This window comes from Podarcis pityusensis (assembly GCF_964106645.2).
Source record: "Podarcis pityusensis genome assembly, chromosome: 2".
Taxonomy (NCBI): domain Eukaryota; kingdom Metazoa; phylum Chordata; class Lepidosauria; order Squamata; family Lacertidae; genus Podarcis; species Podarcis pityusensis.
In genome coordinates, this window is record NC_138029.1 from 24,217,543 (window position 1) to 24,237,488 (window position 19,946).

Below are 19,946 nucleotides of genomic sequence, written 5' to 3' on the forward strand. Positions count from 1 at the left end.
GGATTTTTTTGGTGGTTTTTTTTTTAAATTTTTTTTGAAAACCACACACACATTCTGACATCCATACAAGTACATTGCGTTTCAAGATGTGCCGTATTTGTTTAGCTGTCACGCTTAACAAAATTGCTCCGATTGTGTTTTTTATTTTTATTTTAAAAATAAAGACAAAGGTAATTCGAGGTAAGGATGACGTAAAAATAATAATAATAAAGTGAACTTGAAATTGTTGAGGGTGGGAAATTAAGCTGTAAGATGAGTTGTCATGACGACAGGGATGTTCTGTTGATGAACTGTACTCTCCATTGTCCAATCAGATAGTAGAGCTGAAGCTGGAGCATGAACAGGAGAAGACGCACCTATTCCAGCAGAATAACACAGAAAAGGATTGCCTGGTCCGAGAACATGAACGGCAAATTGAGAAACTGGAAAAACAGCTTCGGGCTGCCATGACAGAGTACGACAATAAAACCCAAGAATGCAGGAAGCGAGATGTACAGGTAATAATCAATAGCATTTCGAAAGTCATAGGCTTTTAAATAATACTAACAACAACAACAACAACAATAATAATAATTTTATGTTTTTCCAGTTTAGTGGTTAATGCACGCTTTTGATCACTTGCAAAACTGGCATATAAACACAAAATTTTCTCTCTTTTTCCTTCAACCGCTCCCTCCCCCTGCCACTGCAGAAAAAAGGCTTTAACTGCAAAAACCACAGGTAGCCAGATTAAGAATCCCATGGTGTGCAATAACTTGGCCTCTTATTTATAATCTTGTCTCATTTTCTTTCATGATGGACTTAAGCGGGGAGGTATTTCCTCCCTCCCACTTTATCTACAATAACCCCCTCCCCCCCTTCGGACAAATCTATTTTCAACATATCTGAGTTATTCGTATGGACTTTTTTGTTTTAGTTTTTCTCCGCAGGCAGCCTGCAAATAGCTTGTGCTTAAGTTTCCATTTGATTTCTTAATGTTTTGGGTTTGGGGTATTTTTTAAAATATTTTTTTGAATATGATTGACTTGAGTTCACCTGATGAACAGTTGAAACGCTTTGAATTTGGAGTTTTCATTAGGTATGTCTCCACCCCCCCATGTATATAACCCTATGTGTGAATGTCTAAAAAACTGATATATACTATATGTAATCACACAAATGAGCACACACACACGCATACACATACATGAATACATACATATATTCACACTTCCCGGTTCTATGGTCACTGTTGGAAGCCATTTGGCAGAATAACCTCCAGCTGTGGTAGCATTTGACTCTTCAAACTTATGGATGAAATGTGGACTGTCAGCATGGAAAATTATCTTTATTAATTGTTCCGTTTTAAACAAATCATTTTAGTTCATTGTGTGGTGTTTGCATTTATCATGCAAGTATATAGGCGTAGTTTATTATCAAGAATATATGTGCTCTGAAAGCCTGAAGTAAAGACAATAACTTGAAAGCATGTATAGTGATGTGATATGTGTATCTATCTATCTCTATCTATCTATCTGCATTAGAATAGCTTGGATAATTTTATACAGAAATGGGCTTCTTTGTTTCTGTGGGTTAACTGCCATATAGTTTTCGCGTTTTGTATTTCTTCCCCCATTCTGGGTGAAACATGATGGCTGTGTTGGCGCTGTTCATTGTAAAATCTTAACTATTGCATTGGTCCATATCTAAGCAAAATTAACGGCTTTTTTAAAATTTTGCCTCATGAAAGTAATCTCTTTTACAAATCGCGAGTATGGGGTGCATCTAGACCATTATACATTTTAATAAATACGTTAATATATTAGAATTATTGGAACCAGTGCTTTTCCTGCTAGTTGGATATTTGCAGTGGATGCAATGCACAAAAAGTTTGACTGTAATCAGTAGGTCTTAAGCATTTAGTCCAAGTTCAGTTGTAATCATTGGGACTTATTTAATTGTGCACTTCAGTTCCATTGACAGAAAATTATCTATGCCGAATATTGGTGGATTGTACCAGGCAGGGATATGACTTTTGAGTTGTCACTGTTGAAGCTGTTTCATCTTTACTAATCAGCTTGTATGTACTGCCTAATGAGTTCCATTCATGGTAGCGGTTGGCAATGATATTTTTAAAAATATTTATTTCATATATACAGTATTATTTTAGTAGCGCTCTAAATTATCCCTTGAGCTTGTATGCTTCCTGATGGTTCTGGTATATATTAGAGATTAAGCAATCCCTAATAAGATTTCAAAATTGGTTGTTTTTCTATTGAAATGATTAAATTCCATGTTTATTATTTTTACTATTATTTCAGCGTAACTATCATGGCAGCTCAATAAGAGGAATGTACTTGTTCACGACTAGGCCACTTGTTTCAAAATGCTATCTGATGACTATTACTTTTATTAGGATTTTTTTTGGGGGGGGATGAAGGACCAATCCTGTTGGATCAAACTGATAAACGGTAGTGATGTTACTGATAAAATATTCTATTTACACTTGGCTTTTCATACAAGTGGTATTTAGTGATGTGTTTTACCGCCATCTGCTAAAGCGATTTAGATAGTGACATTAACAAAGCAATAGCAATGTGTGTCTAGGAAATCAGTATATATGAAAAAGGATGACCCTCATTGTAAGGTGTAAGTTTTACGTGAACCATGTTTGTACAGTGTGACTTCACACCCCCATTCCCTCAACAACATAGTGGAAGCCATTTTGTTGAGCTAGCTTCTTCATGTCCTTGTAATCATTATTCGTCAGATAAACATATCTTACTTTTTCTGAAAAACCGGAATGATCCATAGTTTGGTTGTTTGCCTTTATGGCTATGGAGGCATTTTCCATGACTCTTCCGCTGTAAGTATAAGTGGATGCATTTTTTTAAACCCTCCATATTGATGGAAAAGTTTCACAAAGTTCTGAAGAGAGGAGCATTTTGAAGAGTCACCAGAAAGGTTTACACTCTTGCAACGTACTGCTGAAGTCTTAAATTAACTACTGAAATAAACAAGATATTATAGACATTATTAATATAAGTTACATTCAAATTGGTTTGCAACTCAAGAATGTGAAACTTGTATGAATATTTGTTAATACTAGTTTATGTCCCCACAATTATATTAAAATGTTGCATATGTCTAGTTTTCAACAAATTGTTAACTCAAACTGAATTTTCTCGATTAGAACGAATATCACTTTTATGTGGCCGATCAACAATTGTTTGTTTTCATTTTCATATACTATTTGAATTTCGTTTTCTCATCACTATAAACATATGTCTAACCTTTTATCTCTTGTTGGGTGATAAAATTTGGCAACATCAGCTAATCTCTTAAGGGGATGGTCACCTCGACATCCAAGAGCATATCTTTAGGGTTTTTGCACTTGGCAATAATCCTTCATTGGCATTCTTTGCAGGTCAGTAATTCCATTGAGGTTAAATAGCCTCCTTACTTTGACATTTGGGAGTAAATGTTTTTATTAAACTCGGTTTTAATTTACTATGCTAACACTTGCTTATGTGCATAAATACTATGAACTTTATTTACACACACACACACACACACACACACACACACTGTGTAATTTCTATCCTGCCCTTCCTCCCAAAGGGGCCCAGGGCAGCAAACATTCAAATTATAAAACAATTAAATTTTTTTTTTAAAAAAATGCAGTACAGATAGAGACTGAGAATAAATATGTGCATTATATTTCCATCTTTGGAGTTATTTTAATAACCAATGAAAAGTACTCAAATTGTGACTTCTAAAAACCATAACCTTTAAAAATAGACATCTTTCTAAAAGAAAAGATTGGTGCTCTCTTTTCTAAAAAAGACTCCATTGCCTTATAACCAATTTTTACCTAGCTTCCAGCAAATGTATCAGTTTCACCATCACACTCTTTCTTGATCCAGTTGTCACCTTTTCCCAAGCACATGACACATATTCTTGCCACTTCAAGGAGTGAACTGTTCACATCTGCTTCATAGTTGTATCTTCTTAATCCTTATTCCTTGGCTGTTTGACCTTTGGACAAAGAAGAAAGGAATGAACTTCAGAGAAATCACATTACTTTGTTCTGTTGTAAAATGGGCACCAAAAATGAAACCTTTTCTCCCATTTTCTGTTACAATGTGCTGCCCTGCCATTTTCTTCCACTCATAAATGTTTCAGCAATAAATAGAGCACCAGTAATGTCACAGAGGATTAGTAGTTAAAAAGTTGATATACTGTCCACTTGTCCCGGAACAGTTTCCATCCCATAAGGTAAAAGGATAAATTCCACCCCCCCCCCTCTATATATATATTCAAGTTTCAAGATGAATTAAAATAATAGCTTTATTAGTTCGGAATACTTTCAAAACTCTCATAAAATGAGAGAACTGAGCTTGATGAAATAGTGTTTATAGCCTTCCTTGCAGTCTGTTCTTGTTAGTTTACTCTATTTGCCTATCTTCTTTTCTGTCACCCTTTTCCTGTTGTACATTTTCCTACTTGGTTTCTTTTAAGCTTCACTGTTCTTTGCTACATTTTTCTTCCATTCCTTACTCTATCTTTAAAATTCACTTCTGCCACCTGTTTGCTGCTTAATGGGTTCTTAAACAATCATGGTGGTAGTCCATATGGGGTATAGCTCTTGCCCTCTTTTTATCACTATTTATTTGAAAAGCTAGTCTTAATCTTGATCTATTTGCTTATGGTAATTTCAGTTTTTATTAAGAAACAACCCCATGAAATCTTGCTACATGTTTCCTGCTTAGAAGGCTTGTGGGTGAGGGATATGCCTTTTCCTGAAGTCAAAGGCAACAGAGAGACCATTAGAGACATGCATATGAGGCTCCCCTTGGCTTGCAAGCATGCCCCTTGCCCTCTGGTACAGTTGTGATGAGGGGCTGCAAAGCTTTCACTTCTTTTTTTTTTTTTTTACCCCTTTCTGTTTTTTATTAATCGCAGGTTGTCTTGTCATGTGAACCATGCAAACTTGAAAATCATGGCTATGGTTTGTGGAAGCAACTTGGCTTTCAACCATAGTTTATGCATCTGACTTGTTTTCAGTAGCCATAGTTAAGATTAACCAGAATGCAAAACTCAGGTGATATGCTAAACGGCAATTAAAGCACATCCTTCCAATTTCCTCCTTGTGACCAAGCCAGAGGAGGAGAAATGGTGCAGCAGAGGCTAGACTCATTTTTTGTAATGCCAAACCATGGTTTAGCATTACGTCTGAATGTTGCCACAGAGCTGTTAGTCACTTTGGTTACCACATTGCACACAGCTTTAGTCACTAGACAAGAATTTCAAATATTTATCCATTCGCTGAAGATGCTGTCAGTTTGCATTTGCTGTGATCCTCATTGTTAGGACAGCTATGATATCTGTTCACTTTTATGCATATGAAATAAAAGCTACAGTTATGTCTGGGACACACACACAGGAGTTTGTTTTTCAGTCTTGGCCACACTGATGAATTAGGATGCAGATTTTATTAGTAAAGCTTTCATTGGGGCTTGCAGCCACCTTCAGTTTTTTGCACCCATTTCCTAACCATAGCCTGCAACATGGGGCCTTGTTTAATTGTTTTAAAAATGTATATGTTCCTGTTTTCTCTTCGCTCTGTTTCACTCAGGGCATATCTACTCTGCAGAGATCTAGGTCTAGGTCATTTGTTCTCCTTAGAAAATCTAAGACTTACAGGCAGGGGTGGGTAGAGATCTCCAACAGTATTTTTAGCATTCTCATCAAATCACAGCTCCAATAATTGGGGAGGGAGCTGTGACTGTTAAAGTGGGATGGGACCAGTATAAATTTGTAATATAGACACATTCCCACTCTCTTCTTCTTTCTTCCATTGCTGTTTTTCTCTTCATAATCCATGCAACACACACAAGGCTGGTTTGCATGTGATGCTAAATCATAGTTTAGTGTTTCACAGACTAGCCTCAAGGAGCCTGAGCAAAACACTCGGCTTCTGCACTTCCTACACCTCCATGTGGCCTGGAGAAGGACTTCTGTCAAGTCTATTTTCACTTTTAAAGAATTTCAGCTTCACATTAAGTAGAAACCAGGAATCCTAGATTTTAAAGAACTCTGGCTAGTTCGATAAACCGCTTTCATAACTCCTGGCTTAAAACTGGCTTATTGTGAAATTGAGTAGAGTTTGTCTCATATGTAATGCTAAGCTGAGCTTCTTGAAAGGTGAAACTAAACTCACTGAATCTCCTTCTCTGGGTCAAGTGGGCGGAACAGCCACAGCAAACTATTACTAGGTAACTTAAGATTCAAATATTAAGTGTGGGCATTATGGTAATCCAAAATCTCTGCCTCAGGTCTGGAGAATTATTCACTTTATAGATCCATTAATTCTTAAGTTGCCTAAAAGATGTTGAAAATACAAAAAATAATTTGTGAATATGATTCTGAGTGGTTGGTTTTCTCAAGTGCTAAAGTGTTTTCCTATTTCTCGCTGCACAGTTGATCCCAAAGGACAGGCAACAAGGAGTAGGTGAAACAAAACCTCATTAGACCAATTTTTGTGTGTGTTGTAATATGCAAGCCTTCAAGTTTCATAGTATTCTTAATTAGCCATAATACTTTATTTTATTCCTTGTGTTGGAGCTTATTTACCAGTCAGCTGTGGATGTTTTTCTCTAGGCTGATCCAAAAGAAGGCCAACATTCTGTTGAATTCTGAAATGCCGAACTTGGGAAAGCCCATTCCTATTGAAGCCCAGTTGTCCATCTAGCCAAGGGAGCAGACTCTGCTTAGCTTTCCCCTTAACCTTTTCTTTGGATACTGATATTCTTTATTAGCCTTGTTATACAAGTATCTGAGAAGACAGTTCGCTTTTACTTTAGTACTTGTTCCCTAGTTAGGTGCTTCTAGAGTTTTCCTATAGTACCCTTTGCACTTTTCCTAGTCTACAGGAAGCCTCTTTCCTTGCACCTGTCTGCTTAGCCCCCTCTGGCTCTTGGCAGAAATACAATAGAGTGAAATGGCAACTTCCAATCACAAATCAGGGATAATCTGTGGTGCTACTGTTGAGATCATGGAACAGTATAGGTACTTGAACTTGCCCACTGGGCAAAATTATTATGGGGACTCTGAATCAGAACCTATTGAACTTCTGGATTCTGTGCTTCAGAAAGAAAGTTTGTGGCCTTAATGATCAGTAGGTTTACATGAGATATAAGATGCCCTCTGACTTCCAAATTAACAGCAGTCAAAACCTTACTGTTCTCTGTTTCCCAGTTACATTCTTACATGAAGGCAAGCTTTCAGAACCAGGGATCATTAAAAAGGTGGATGTTGGAACCCCGTCATTATCCTGCTCCCAAAGAAGGTTGGAGGTTGCAGAGCCGAAATTGGTTGTTAGCCTCAGGAACTTTAGGATGGTGATGCTGACCTCTAACAGTAGTCATAATGTGGCAAGGAGATTTCTAGGGTGTGCACAGACTTGAAAGTCTTGCATGTATATGATTCTGTAAAGCCGTGTTGCAGAAGATAATGCATGTTTTGATGGATAAGATAAATATGAACGGCAAAGTGGGTTATCTGGCAGCATGGCTTTGGATAGAGAGACGGTGATAAAATGGAAGAAGGAAAGGTTAGTGAAAAGGAGGTTGTTTTTCTTAGTCATGGTGGAGAGGAATCAGGTTTGAAGCCCAGATTGTGGATATAATATATAGCCATAGAACAGGGTGGTGTCAATGGAGATACAAAGCATGCAAAAGAAGTTTGAATGGGAACTCTATTTTCAACTAGTTGTTGTTGGGGTTTTTTAGCCTATCTACAGAGATCAACCCATGTTGAAATATTATCAGCCCCGATGGCAATGTAAAACTGGACATCAAGAATGAAAGACCAAATACAGGCATGTAGAATACGGTATTGCTAGCCTGTGTTGAAATGATACTGCATGAATCCCCTTTCCCCAGTGCACTTTCATTGAAGAAGGACAGGACCAAGACCTGGACCCTGGGTTGCTATACCAGCTCTGAAGAAATAATGTTGAACAGGAGCCAGCAAGAGATACTAAGACTGTGTACACACTATACGTTTAGCACATGACGTCCCCCGAGGAATCCTGGGAACTGCAGTTTGTTAAGGGTGCTGTGAATTGTAGCTATGTGAAGGGTAAACTACAGTTCACATGATTTAGGGGGGGTAGTCATGTCCCTTAAATGTATGGTGCGCATGCAGCCTTAGGAACACCGGCAAACAATTAAGAACCAGGTGAGGACAGTCCGTCACTAGGGTTGGACAGATCTGGGACACACGATGTGGGCATGTCCAATGATACATTTGTTTTGGTCTGACATTGTTGTCTGTGTCAATTTTGTACTAGTGAAATCCTTGATATTTGCTGATGTTTATGTGCTTTTAAATCAGATTCCTGTAGTGTGGGGATTAGCAAACAACAAAAGTGTGTTTTATGAGTCCTTGTGGTTGCTAAGAGATTTATACTTTGAGCCTGGAAGGATAAACACCATCTATTAAGCCATGGTCTGAAGACCACACTGCCCTTTTTGCATTCAAACATATTCCTCACAAATGTGGATACCTCTCTGGACATTTGGAAGGCTAATATCTATATGTTTAAATTAAGAGGGACTTACTGTATTCTCAGTATGTGTTGATGGTTTTTTTTTTTCTTTAACTCCTCCCTCCCATTTTTTCCTTGTTAATTTTTTTATGGGGTTGGGCAGATCCTTTACAGTTGGTCTGCCCCAGGCCTCAGAGAGGATGAGGCCAAGGCTGTCCCATTCTGTTTCCAGGTAGGTTTTTAATGGGAAATGCTTAAAAATCTCCCTGGAAACACACTTTTATAAAAAGTATTTAGAAGGTTGTTTGAGGATTGTGTGTTGCCTCGATTCTCTCCCTGCTGCCTGCCACCTCATGCTTTGAATACACATACAACAAGTTCCCCTAGGAGCAACAGGGTGTAAACAGAGGGCAGCCATATTTTGACTCCCGTAAAGTTCCCCAAGAGCCATAGAATGCCCTCAAGTCTCATCATTCTCAGGGGAACTTGCTGCATGTACATTCAAAGGTGCCCAAGCACTAGCTGCTCAGACTATGGGTGGTGCTCTGTTTTAGAAAATTTAAAAGGAGAAATGGGAGGGGGGAATAGGGGAAGGAGGCAGCACACAATCCTTGAAGGAATAAAGAAATTACAGATTATGGAGCATTGATATGATCCAGGTCATGTTCCACCAGGTTCAGATCAGGTGAATCTACTGTGGAATCCAAGACAAGCAGATTCCTCTCCCATCTCTATCTGACATAGCTCTTTAAAAGAGTTAAGCATGAAAAACAGGAAAGGAGGAAGTACATTAAGAAGGTGATAGAGGCCCTGGCATTTATCCAATCAGGAATTCACTGCTGGTTTCTGCAAAAAAATTTCCGACATAGTTCAGCAGACATATTAAGAAACAATCCTGGAAGTGGGTAGGAGAGGGTTTAGGTAAAGGAAAAGGAAATAGTTCTTAGACTTCTTTAAACATTAAAACCATAGCCACAGTGTCTGTGGTCTGCCTCCACAGTTGGAGGAAACCACGCTTCTGAATCCTGGATGCTGGAAACCAGGGGAGGGGAGAGTGCTCTTGTGTTCGAATCCTGATTGCTGGTTTCCTAAAGGCAACTGTTCAGCCACTGTGAGAACAGGATGCTGGACTAGATTGGCCATTGGCCTGATTGAACAGGCTTTCCTAAGTTCTCACGTTCATGCTTCTGCAGAAAAAAATTGATTATACAGTTCCATTGATACTTAACACAGTTTGTGGTGCATGCATCTTTCTGGATTGTTCTGGGTTGGAGTAGTTTGGCACATGGCCTCCTGCCTATGCAAACTCCTAAGGCAACAAGTGTGCTGTGGCACCCTGGGGTGCCTTGAATGATGGTCAGGGTGCCGTGGGCAACATCGGCCTCTGTCCTTGTTTCCTTCCCTCCCTCCTGTGATGCCCTCCCACGTCTTTGCCTCCCAGAGGCTTCCACTGCTGTTTGTTGCAGCAGCCCTGGCTACAAGCTCCCCAGGCAAATGGTGCCTCTGGGGCTGGCCAGGGGGTGCTTCCCAGGGCCCTGTGGGGCAGTGTGAGGAGGCACCTCTCTTTGGCGCGGGGTGTGCAGCTCAGAGACCAGGGGTGGTAGCAGTGGCTGCCTGGAGGACTCCCAAGGAAAGGGGAGAGGAGAGAAGAAGAGAGGAGGCTGAGGGAACACTCCACAAGGGAGGGTATTCTAAAAGAGGTGAGGGGCTGCTGGCTCTGTAGGCAAGTGGTGACATAACTGGGTTCCTGAGCCCCACAGGGGTGCTGAAAGAAGAATGTGTTTGGTCAAGGATGCTGTGAACCCAAAAAGGTTGAAAACCTCTGTCGTAAGGGAAAGAACTTAGGTTTCCTTTTGCAGCAGCCTCTCCATGTCATTTTCTAATACAGTGGTACCTTGGGTTACAGACACTTCATGTTACATACGCTTCAGGTTACAGACTCCGCTAACCCAGAAATAGTACCTCGGGTTAAGAACTTTGCTTCAGGATGAGAACAGAAATTGTGCTCCGGCGGTGCGGCAGCAGCAGGAGGCCCCATTAGCTAAAGTGGTGCTTCAGGTTAAGAACAGTTTCAGGTTAAGAATGGACCTCCTGAACGAATGAAGTACTTAACTCGAGGTACCACTGTACTTGTTGAACAGCAGATTATTTCAAATAGATTCACCTAAAATAATATGGCTAACATTTGTTATTTAAAGCTTGCTACCCTATTCTGTATAGGTCAATTTATTTAGAACACATGACTGTCATTTCTTTGTTTTCAAAATCAAAGTAATTCACTCTTTCAGAAACAGGGAGTGCCTGAAAAGCTGTCAGTGTTTTAACATTTTTTGTAGATTTTTTTAAGATGATAAAATAGCCGTTGGTTTCATAGCATGTCTTTAAAGCAGCATGCCTTTCAGATTCCTGAAATTCAGGTAGCAAGTTAGCTTGGGGGTAAGGGGAATACAAGAACACTATAGCTCTTCCTTTGAAGTACTGAGTCATTTTTTGGATCTTTCAACTCAGTTTGGCCCAAATTACAGACACTGTTCATACCTCAATTACTTTAAATTTGAGAAGACTTTTTGTGGTACTTAAAATAAGTCAATATGCAAAGGGCGATGGAGAAACTGAACTTATCAAAGACATTGTAAACTTAAATTTATTTGGTTGATATATTTTCATCTGTTCTACACTATCTGGTGGCAATGTTTGACCAGGAGTTCACATATTTTGGCTTTTCCTAGTAGGCTGCCATTCTTTGTGCTTGCCACAGGGGCAGAGGTTTCTCATACCACACTAAGCTTTGGACTAGAGAGCAGCAGCATGAGTTTGTTATGTTGCTTTTGTCTGTTGTGTTGAGCTTTGGAGTAGGCAGCCTCCAGAGAGAACCACTCTCTCCTCTTTCGTACAGGAGAAGAGAGGTATTGGAGCACACTGAGCTTTAGATCAGACAGATCTGCTGTTGTAAAGCTCAGCATAAGTTAGCGTGCTTGCCCTTCATTTTCTGCAACTTGTGGGAAGCTCAGGGGAGAACTCTCTTCAGTGTTTGTCATCCTACCTCACCTGGGATCTAGGACTATTGTCTCTAGGAAATGGATTTTTGGAGGTCTGGTGGTTAATGTCCAATTGTTTCGTTCTGACAAAAATGGAGGTTAAGCAGGCCAGATGTTTTTGTTTATTTAGTAGAGTACAGTGGTAACTCGGGTTAAGTACTTAATTTGTTCTGGAGGTCCGTTCTTAACCTGAAACTCTTCTTAACCTGAAGCCCACTTTAGCTAATGGGGCCTCCTCCTGCTGCTGCACCGCCGGAGCCCGATTTCTGTTCTTATCCTGAAGCAAAGTTCTTAACCTGAAGCACTATTTCTGGGTTAGTGGAGTGTGTAACCTGAAGCGTATGTACCAACCTGAAGCATATGTAACCCGAGGTACCACTGTATAGTGTGCTGTGTGATCATTTGGAGGAAGGGTGAATGCTTCCTATCTCATCTCTTTTTAAGCTTGAGGCATTTAGGATGAGAAAAAGAAGGACTTGGACCAATCAATATCTCATAAGCAGAGTTTGTGAGAAGCCAAAAAGATGCTTGTGAATGTTTCTCATTCCCCATGCTACTATAGAGATAAGCAGGAAGATCATCATATTATCCACTCTGGGTCATCCTAGTCAGGAATTGCCTCATTAACCAGAGCAGGGTAACTAATGTGTAGTAACAGAGTGATTAACATTTCAAATAGGGAGTTCCGGGAAGCTTGACTTGTAGTCGGACTAGAAAGCGCGTTCCTTATTTGTAACAGACGGGGAGGTACAAAATAGAAAGGACTTCTTGGCTGGAAGCCCAAGTGTTAAGCATCCCACTATATGCTTATCATAATTGTGTCTTGAAATCAGATTTTGGTTTGCTAAGATGAATTCCAGTTTCAGCTAAGACATTGTGTTTTATTGTGTGTAGATTGTGAATCACTGGTTTTCTCACTCCATTGTTTTGAATAAAGGTTGTTCTTGGAAGCTTCAGGCAGAAATATATAAAGTGACATCTTCTCACAAGTATTTTGATGCCGCCCATTTCTGTGTATTTGGTAGGAAATGAATAACAGGCAGAAGTTAAGTGTAAACAGAATAACAATGGAAATACAATATGATAGATAATGGTACAATATAAATTTGTGGGCTTTGCATATCACGTATAACTGAAAATGTGCTATATTTATAGTGTTCACCTGGTGTTTATTATTTTCCTTTCTTTCTTTTTTTCTTTTTCTTTTGCTTCCGGAAAACTTTTAATTGTTGAAAGACTACTTTGTCCTTTGTACAGTTACAGGTTTTGACCATTAATCTATTTTAATCAGATATATATGATGCATTTTGTGGAAAGGTCCACTCAGCATCAGCCAACCAAACACAAACTGTCAATTGGCTGATCCAGATTATGATCTCTTACATTGACATGTTGCTTATTCATCCTTCTTGAGGCTACTCCTCTGTTCAGTATTTCTCCCTTCTCTTTGCACTTTGGCAGATGCAGCTTGTGATTAAGTTATGAGCTTGGAACAACGTGCAGTGACTGGTGCAAATGTAGGATCTGCATATAGGCGGGCTGAGTGTAACCCTCTTGTCATGGTCTGACCACTTCAAGGGAAGTTTGGACTATTGTCTGCAACCTTGCCCTGCAGTGGTGGGGGACCAATTCAGATGGTCTGCCCTTGACACCTGTTAGGTCACACAGTTCTGCCTACCAGATGGTGAATGGCCCTCATAGCATGTTGAGAGCAGTTTGCATGGGGCTTCAAGAATAATGTTGCTCAACCCTATAGTGCCTTAGACACAGCAGTTTTTGCAAGTCCAGTTGAGTTGTCCAATGCAGCACCTTCCCATATTTTGTGGAATTAATTTTGGTTTATGTGTCTTGATGGTGTAGACAGGGTAATGATGTGACCAACTTCTTGCTTTCTTGACCCCTGTCCATCCTGGCTGGTCAAAGCCAGTTTGTGTGGTAGGACTGACTGATTGACTGGGTGGGTGGGTGGGTCCAGGGTATGGTGAACATGGTTCTATTCAGTGGAATGGAGCCTGCAGCCCTTAAGCGGTAATGAAGAAGCCCGTTATGAACTCTGTGGTTTACAGTAAATACTGCCAAGCCGCATTCTTGGGCATAGTGGTGCAGAGAGTGATGGCGGAGCAGTTGCAGGAGTTTCTTGATCTGGATTCTATCTGGATTCATTTCAATCCAGGTTCAGGCATGGTTTAGGGACTGAATCAGCTTTGGTCACCCTGATGTGTTGAGAGCAGGACAGAGAGGGAATGCATCTCTACTCCGGCTTCCTGACCTGTTGGCAGCTTTTGATACACCTGACCATGGTATCTTGGACCAGCTCTGTGGGATGGGAACTGGGGGCAGTGTTTTGCACTGGTTCTTATTCCTTCCTACATGGCCGTGTCTAGAGAACAGCATTGGGGGATTGTGTCTTGGACCCACGGTCCTTGTGCTATGGTGTGCCACAGAGCACAGTCCTGTTAAACAACTATATGAAACCACTGGGGCGTAGTTATTAGGAGTTTTGGAACAAAAACAATGAGATACTCTGCTGATAGTCAGCTGTTTCTCCATAGCATCTGAGTCAGAAAAGGCTGAGCATGGTCTCAAACCTTCTCTGGATATAATTATGGAGTGATGGTTTGAGCAATGGGAAGACAGAGGCATGGTGGGTGGGTGGTTCCATTGTCCGGAAGATAGGTCATTGCTTGTTTTGGATGGGGTTACTCTTCTTCTGAAATAATAGTTTAGGTGTGTTTCTGGATTCATCTTTGTCACTTGACACTAGGAGTCAAGTGGCTAGGAGTGCCTTTTAACTGTTACAGGTAGTGAGCCGACTACGGCCAGTCTTAGGCAGGGGTAGCCTGGATGCAGTGATTCATGTATTGGTAAACTTAACATTTGATTTTTCTAATGCACTTTCTGTGAGGCTACAGAAGCTCCAGTGCTTAAAACCTTGCACTGGTTGCCTATATGTTACTGGGTCAGATTCAAGGTTCTTGTAATAATTCACAAGGCGCTTAACAACATGGATCCAGGATATCTTAAAGACTGCCCAATCTCTATCCCCGCCTGAGGGAGAGGAATATGTGGAGGAATCTCTGTTGGTGGTACCCCAGGGCTCAGATTCCTGGTGCTTAAATATTACAAGCTGCCCAAGCCTCCCAAGTGAGATTATATAGGCACCCTCCTTGCTGAATTTCAGGCATGTGGCTGATGCTTTCTTGCTGCAGAAGACATTTTAAGGTAGCGTTTGATTTTATGCTAAATTATTTTTGTTTTATTGTCCAATTGTCTGTGTATTGTTTTGATGTACACCGCTTAGAAATGAAAACAAAGCAGTATATAAATGTATTAATAAAATAAACAAACAGGATGATCTGTGGCATGTAAAACTTACTTTAATAACAAGGTCTACATAGATAAATAGTTGGTGTCCCCTGTAACTTACTATAAATAAGGATGTTTATTTATGATGCCTGTAGCAGTTTTAATGTCAAGTGCTTTTTGTAATCACCGTTTCTTTTGTCATAACAACCTAAGAGGTTGGTCATTACAATTCCCATTTTCTACATAGACGAAACTTTCTGGTTTAGGCTGAAACTTTCTGGTTTAGCTCAGTGGTGTTTTTTTTTTGTGAGTTGTGATTCCACCTTGTTTGTATAGTTTAGTTTAGTAAATATAAGTCTTCCCACGAAACATTATGGTAATTGCGTCAACTATATAAAAGGCATTTTATTTGCTTCTCCACTACAGAACCAGGAAGATAGAGTTCTTCTTTCTTCTTTGGTGATCACTCATAGCCGAGTAAGATTGTCTTCCATAAACACAGTTTTAACAATGAGTCCGTAAGTGACTGTGGAGGCCAATTCTGGATCCACACGTCCTTCCACAGTGGGGACATTGGTTTCTGGGCGAGAACTGATTACAGTGTGGATTTGCCAAGCGTGTCTTCCTCTTAGCATGTTTCTCCCTTGCGTCCTGAGTTCGAGTGTCTTCAAAGCCCATGACACCTTTGGTAAAGCCTGTTCTCCAACTGGAGCGCTCGCAGGCCAGTGTTTCCCAGTTTTCAGTGTTTATACCACATTTTTAAAGATTTGCCTTGAGTCAGTCTTTAAACCTCTTTTGTTGACCACCAGCATTACGCTTTCCATTTTTAAGTTCAGAATAGAGTAGTTGCTTTGGGAGACGATCATCAGGCATCCACAGAACATGACCAGTCCAACGAAGTTGATGTTGAAGAATCATTGCTTCAACACTGGTGATCTTTGCTTCTTCTAGTACACTGATATTAGTTTGCCTGTCTTCCCAAGTGATGTGTAAAAGTTTTCTGAGACACTGTTGATGGAATCTTTCAAGGAGTTCGAGATGGCGTTTATAAGTGGTCCATGTTTCACAAGCATACAGTAAGGTTGGTAGTACAATAGCTTTGTAAACAAGTATTTTGGTTTCCCTGCGAATGTCCCAGTCCTCAAACACTCTGTACTTCAGTCGGGAAGGTAGAGTACATAAGTGGCAGCCTATTGTCATAGCTGGACAGCTGAGCCCCAATCGTCAGTCCAAGAAGTTATACAAACTCCTACTTTCTTGGCTAGTAGAAAGGGGGTATGGAAAGCATGAAGAGAAGAGACTCATTTTCCCTCTTGCAGCTTGAAGTATGGGGATGGAATGTTCAGAATTTCCCTCTCCCACTCTCAGACCCCCTTGACACATACTAGCATCCCAGGAACCGCTTCCTCACAAGGCAATCCCACACCTCTAGAAGCAGAGAATTGTAGAGAGTTGGAAGGGACCTGTGGGGTCATCTGGTTTGGCCCCCTGCAGTGAATGTGTGCGTATGTATATGAATTAATCCCATGGGTCTCCTTGCAGGGTACTTGTTGGGAAAGAAAGGCTTGCATGTTGAGTATTGTGAGGTCACACTGGCAGGAATCAGCTCCCTCTGCTGTACAAGGAGTGTATGCAGCAGGCCTTGTTTTCTCATGATGGGTTTGAGAGACAAAGAAATGGACAGAGTGGGGTATATAAACAAGCAAGAGAAGTGCCCTTAGTGTGTCCTGTCTTTTATGGCAAGTTAGAACATATTTGGGGGGGGGTGTTGGGAGGAGTATCTCTTTCTCTTTTGTTTTGTTTTAAGAAGTGCAGAATACTACTCCTTACGTTTCCCATACATAGGTTCTTCTTCGTGGGATAGTAGACTAGTCTTTGGGATAATTCTATTTATTTTTTGTAATGTAGCGCAGAGTATGCACGCAGATAGCTTTTTAAGCCTACTTTTTATGATGGGGAAGAAAGCTTCCTAATAATAATGAGGATGAGAGAAATTTTCACTGTGTCCAAATGATGTGAAGGAGATTGGAGGGGTCGGAGGGGTTTACTAATTTCCACCTGAAGAAACCTGAGAACAGAAATCTAATACAGAATCTGAAATGAAATGCAGATTGTGCCAGCTATTTGCAGTATGTACAAGGATATATCATGTAAAAATAATGTTAAAGCTGGCACAGTATCCTTAGAAGCATGTACCTCTTTTGTATATTGATGTGCAGAGCTGCTTTTGTGGCAGTGACTAAGATTTTATGAATTGATTGTGTAATTTGTGCATATTTGTAGGTTGTGGATAATGTTACTGCTTCCTCTCTATTGATATGGAGCACATTGTGGCTTAATCTGCAAGTCTGTTTTTTCTTAGAAAATTGTGTTCTAAAGGTTCTGTTGTTTTCATATATTTGGGTTACAACATGGATCCCCACCCTGCCCTCAATAAAGCATTACTTTGTTTTGACATCTTTGCCCATCAGCTAATTATAAAGGGACTCATTGTCGATGATGGCGTAAGCCAGTCATCACCCCCAAGAAGGGCATAAGTCAGTCTGATCATCAGTGGATGCATGCAAATTGGGAGAGCTCTAGTTCTCGCACCATTTAAAGAACAAAGCATGCAACGCACAATAACTCTTGTCTTTGGCCAGTCCCATCAAATTTACCATAAATATGTGAAGGAATCTAAATAGTGTGGGCTCTCTGTGGGCAAAGTTCTTATCTAGCTTTGTGAGAATGTGAAATAAAGTATTCATTTAACCTACTATAAAAATATGTATGCTATGCAGTTATAATCATATGTCATTATTCAGAAAATACAGCAGAAACTCTGACAAATTAAAAACAGAAGGATGTGTCTGCAAGGGCTTTTTCAGTCATTAAAAAGCTGCTTCACCTCTCAGGCAAACTATTTAATGGCAACTTCTTGCTCACTGTACTGACATCTTCAAAGGCTTTGACATCTGTCAGCCTTTGAACTACCATTAAAAAATATTATCCCATTTCCATTCTTTTATGCCCATTTTTTTAATTATAGCCCTTCTTTCAAGTTGGGAACATGGTTGGTTTAAATGATGCTGTCCTTTCGTTTTCAGCCACCCAGCTGCGGTTTGAATAAATTGATGTCGAATCAAAGGCGGGACTTTAAAGGGAAAAGGTTTGATGGACTTGGACTCCGAACCAGATGAGGCTTTATGATGAAAAGGGTTTAATCCCAGCACAGGCATTGCTTCTATCAGTCGAGCAGTACAAAGCAATTCATATATATAGGTTCACGAGAAATGATCTATTTTTTAAAAAACAGCACAGATCTTTTCAGGACTTGCAAATGTGGCATTAGCTAATATTCAGAGCAGTGATTTCCTTTCATCCACTAGAAGCTTATGATTATAGTACAGTTCTCGAATTGGAAATGAGAGCTGCAACACAGATTTAAAGCTATGCTGTCTGATTTGTATTCAATATACATGTCACTGCGGGACAAGCTAGTCTAGGCCAAGCTGGTTCAATAAAAGGAACAAGCAGTTTCATCATTTGAGATTCAGAGAAGACGACAGGGAGAAAAAGCTGCCAATTAATTAGTACCAGCATCACCTGATGCTTGTGCAACTGCTCTTGACGGATATAGCATCTTTTCCAAAACTGTCCCAGAATCAGATTTGAACACTCACTTTATTTGAATAAGAATTATTCCCTTGGCATCCTCCTGCAGTAAAATAATACATAGCATTAACCAACGATGTGTAATTTATATTTGCAGCATCACTTGTCTTGTTGAATTTTCGGTTTGAACATCTTTCAGTCATGAAAATTATTGCTCTTCCCTCATAACAGCTGCCTTCATTAAAGCTGTAATTATGTATGATTATGAGGAGATCAGAAGACTTTTTTAAAAAATAAATAAATATGGTTCGTTGCTTTATAATACTTTTTTTTTTTACTTACTCTGGAATTTCTTATCTGAAAAAGATACTCAGCAGTGTTTCTGATCTCTATAGATGAAGGAATATGTTTAGTGAATAAACATTTACAAAAATTAGATGGGTAAGGGCTGTACACAGAATTCATGGTACCAAACCTAAAGTGACATGGTACCATATCTGAAGGTCTGTAGGTGAATGTGTCAGAGCTCATCATTATTAGAGATTAAACATGTTCTTGGCATAATCTCAACTCCAGAGATTTTGCTTTGCTTTTCTCTGATCTCCGGCCATTATAAGATAATTGATTCAGATTTGAGTTAAAAACTCTCAGGTGATTGCTATGAAGCCCTTGTGACTCATACTACTTAATTGTCAATTCTAAGGATGATGTTTTAGGACTAATTGAAGAACTGATAGGTAACAAGCACAAGGTCAAGATAGTATTCACCAAGGAGTGCATTCAGAATTGGAATAGAGGTTATGGATAGGCAAGATTTTAAAGCAAATGGTCTATCTTGTAATAGTTTGTGGGCCAGAAAGTGTGGTTGTTACTATCTTGGGTGAATAGAATCATAGAATGGTAGAGTTAGAAGGGACCCTGAGGATCATCTAGTCCATCCCTCTACAATGCAGGAATATGCAGCTGTCCCATATGGGGATCAAACCTGTGACCTTGGGGTTATCAGCACCATGCTCTAACCAACTGAGCTATCTTTATTTGATAGGCTACGAATCTAGCAAAATCACCACGTCTGTTGGTATTTAGTAGCCTTCATACAAAAGCAATAAATAGAATAACCAAAATGTGTAATACAGTGGTACCTCAGGTTAAATACTTAATTCATTCCGGAGGTCCGTACTTAAACTGAAACTGTTCTTAACCTGAGGCATCACTTTAGCTAATGGGACCTCCTGCTGCTGCTGCGCCGTCGGAGCACGATTTCTGTTCTCATCCTGAAGCAAAGTTCTTAACCTGAGGTACTATTTCTGGGTTAGCGGAGTCTGTAACCTGAAGCGTATGTAACCTGAAGCGTATGTAACCTGAGGTACCACTGTATCCAGTTTGGGGCTATAAATTTCACACCTTTTGTCCAGTTTGGCTCCAAAATGCTCACGTCGTCCCAAAAAAGACCCATAACATATTGAAATAATTTT

At 39.9% G+C, this 19,946-nt stretch overlaps 1 protein-coding gene across 5 annotated transcripts in view; it reads left to right on the forward strand.

Annotated features, from left to right (window-relative positions):
- Positions 1-19,946, forward strand: part of CEP112 (centrosomal protein 112) — a 213,968-nt gene that overhangs the window by 107,826 nt on the left and 86,196 nt on the right. For all 5 annotated transcript variants that reach the window (XR_013982675.1, XM_080994465.1, XM_080994463.1 and 2 more), the window contains one exon: positions 315-497. Coding sequence is in view for 4 of the 5 variants with exons in the window: in XM_080994465.1 (XP_080850591.1) it covers positions 315-497 (183 nt within the window). In the remaining variant the exon portion in view is untranslated. The remainder of the gene's footprint in view (positions 1-314; positions 498-19,946) is intronic.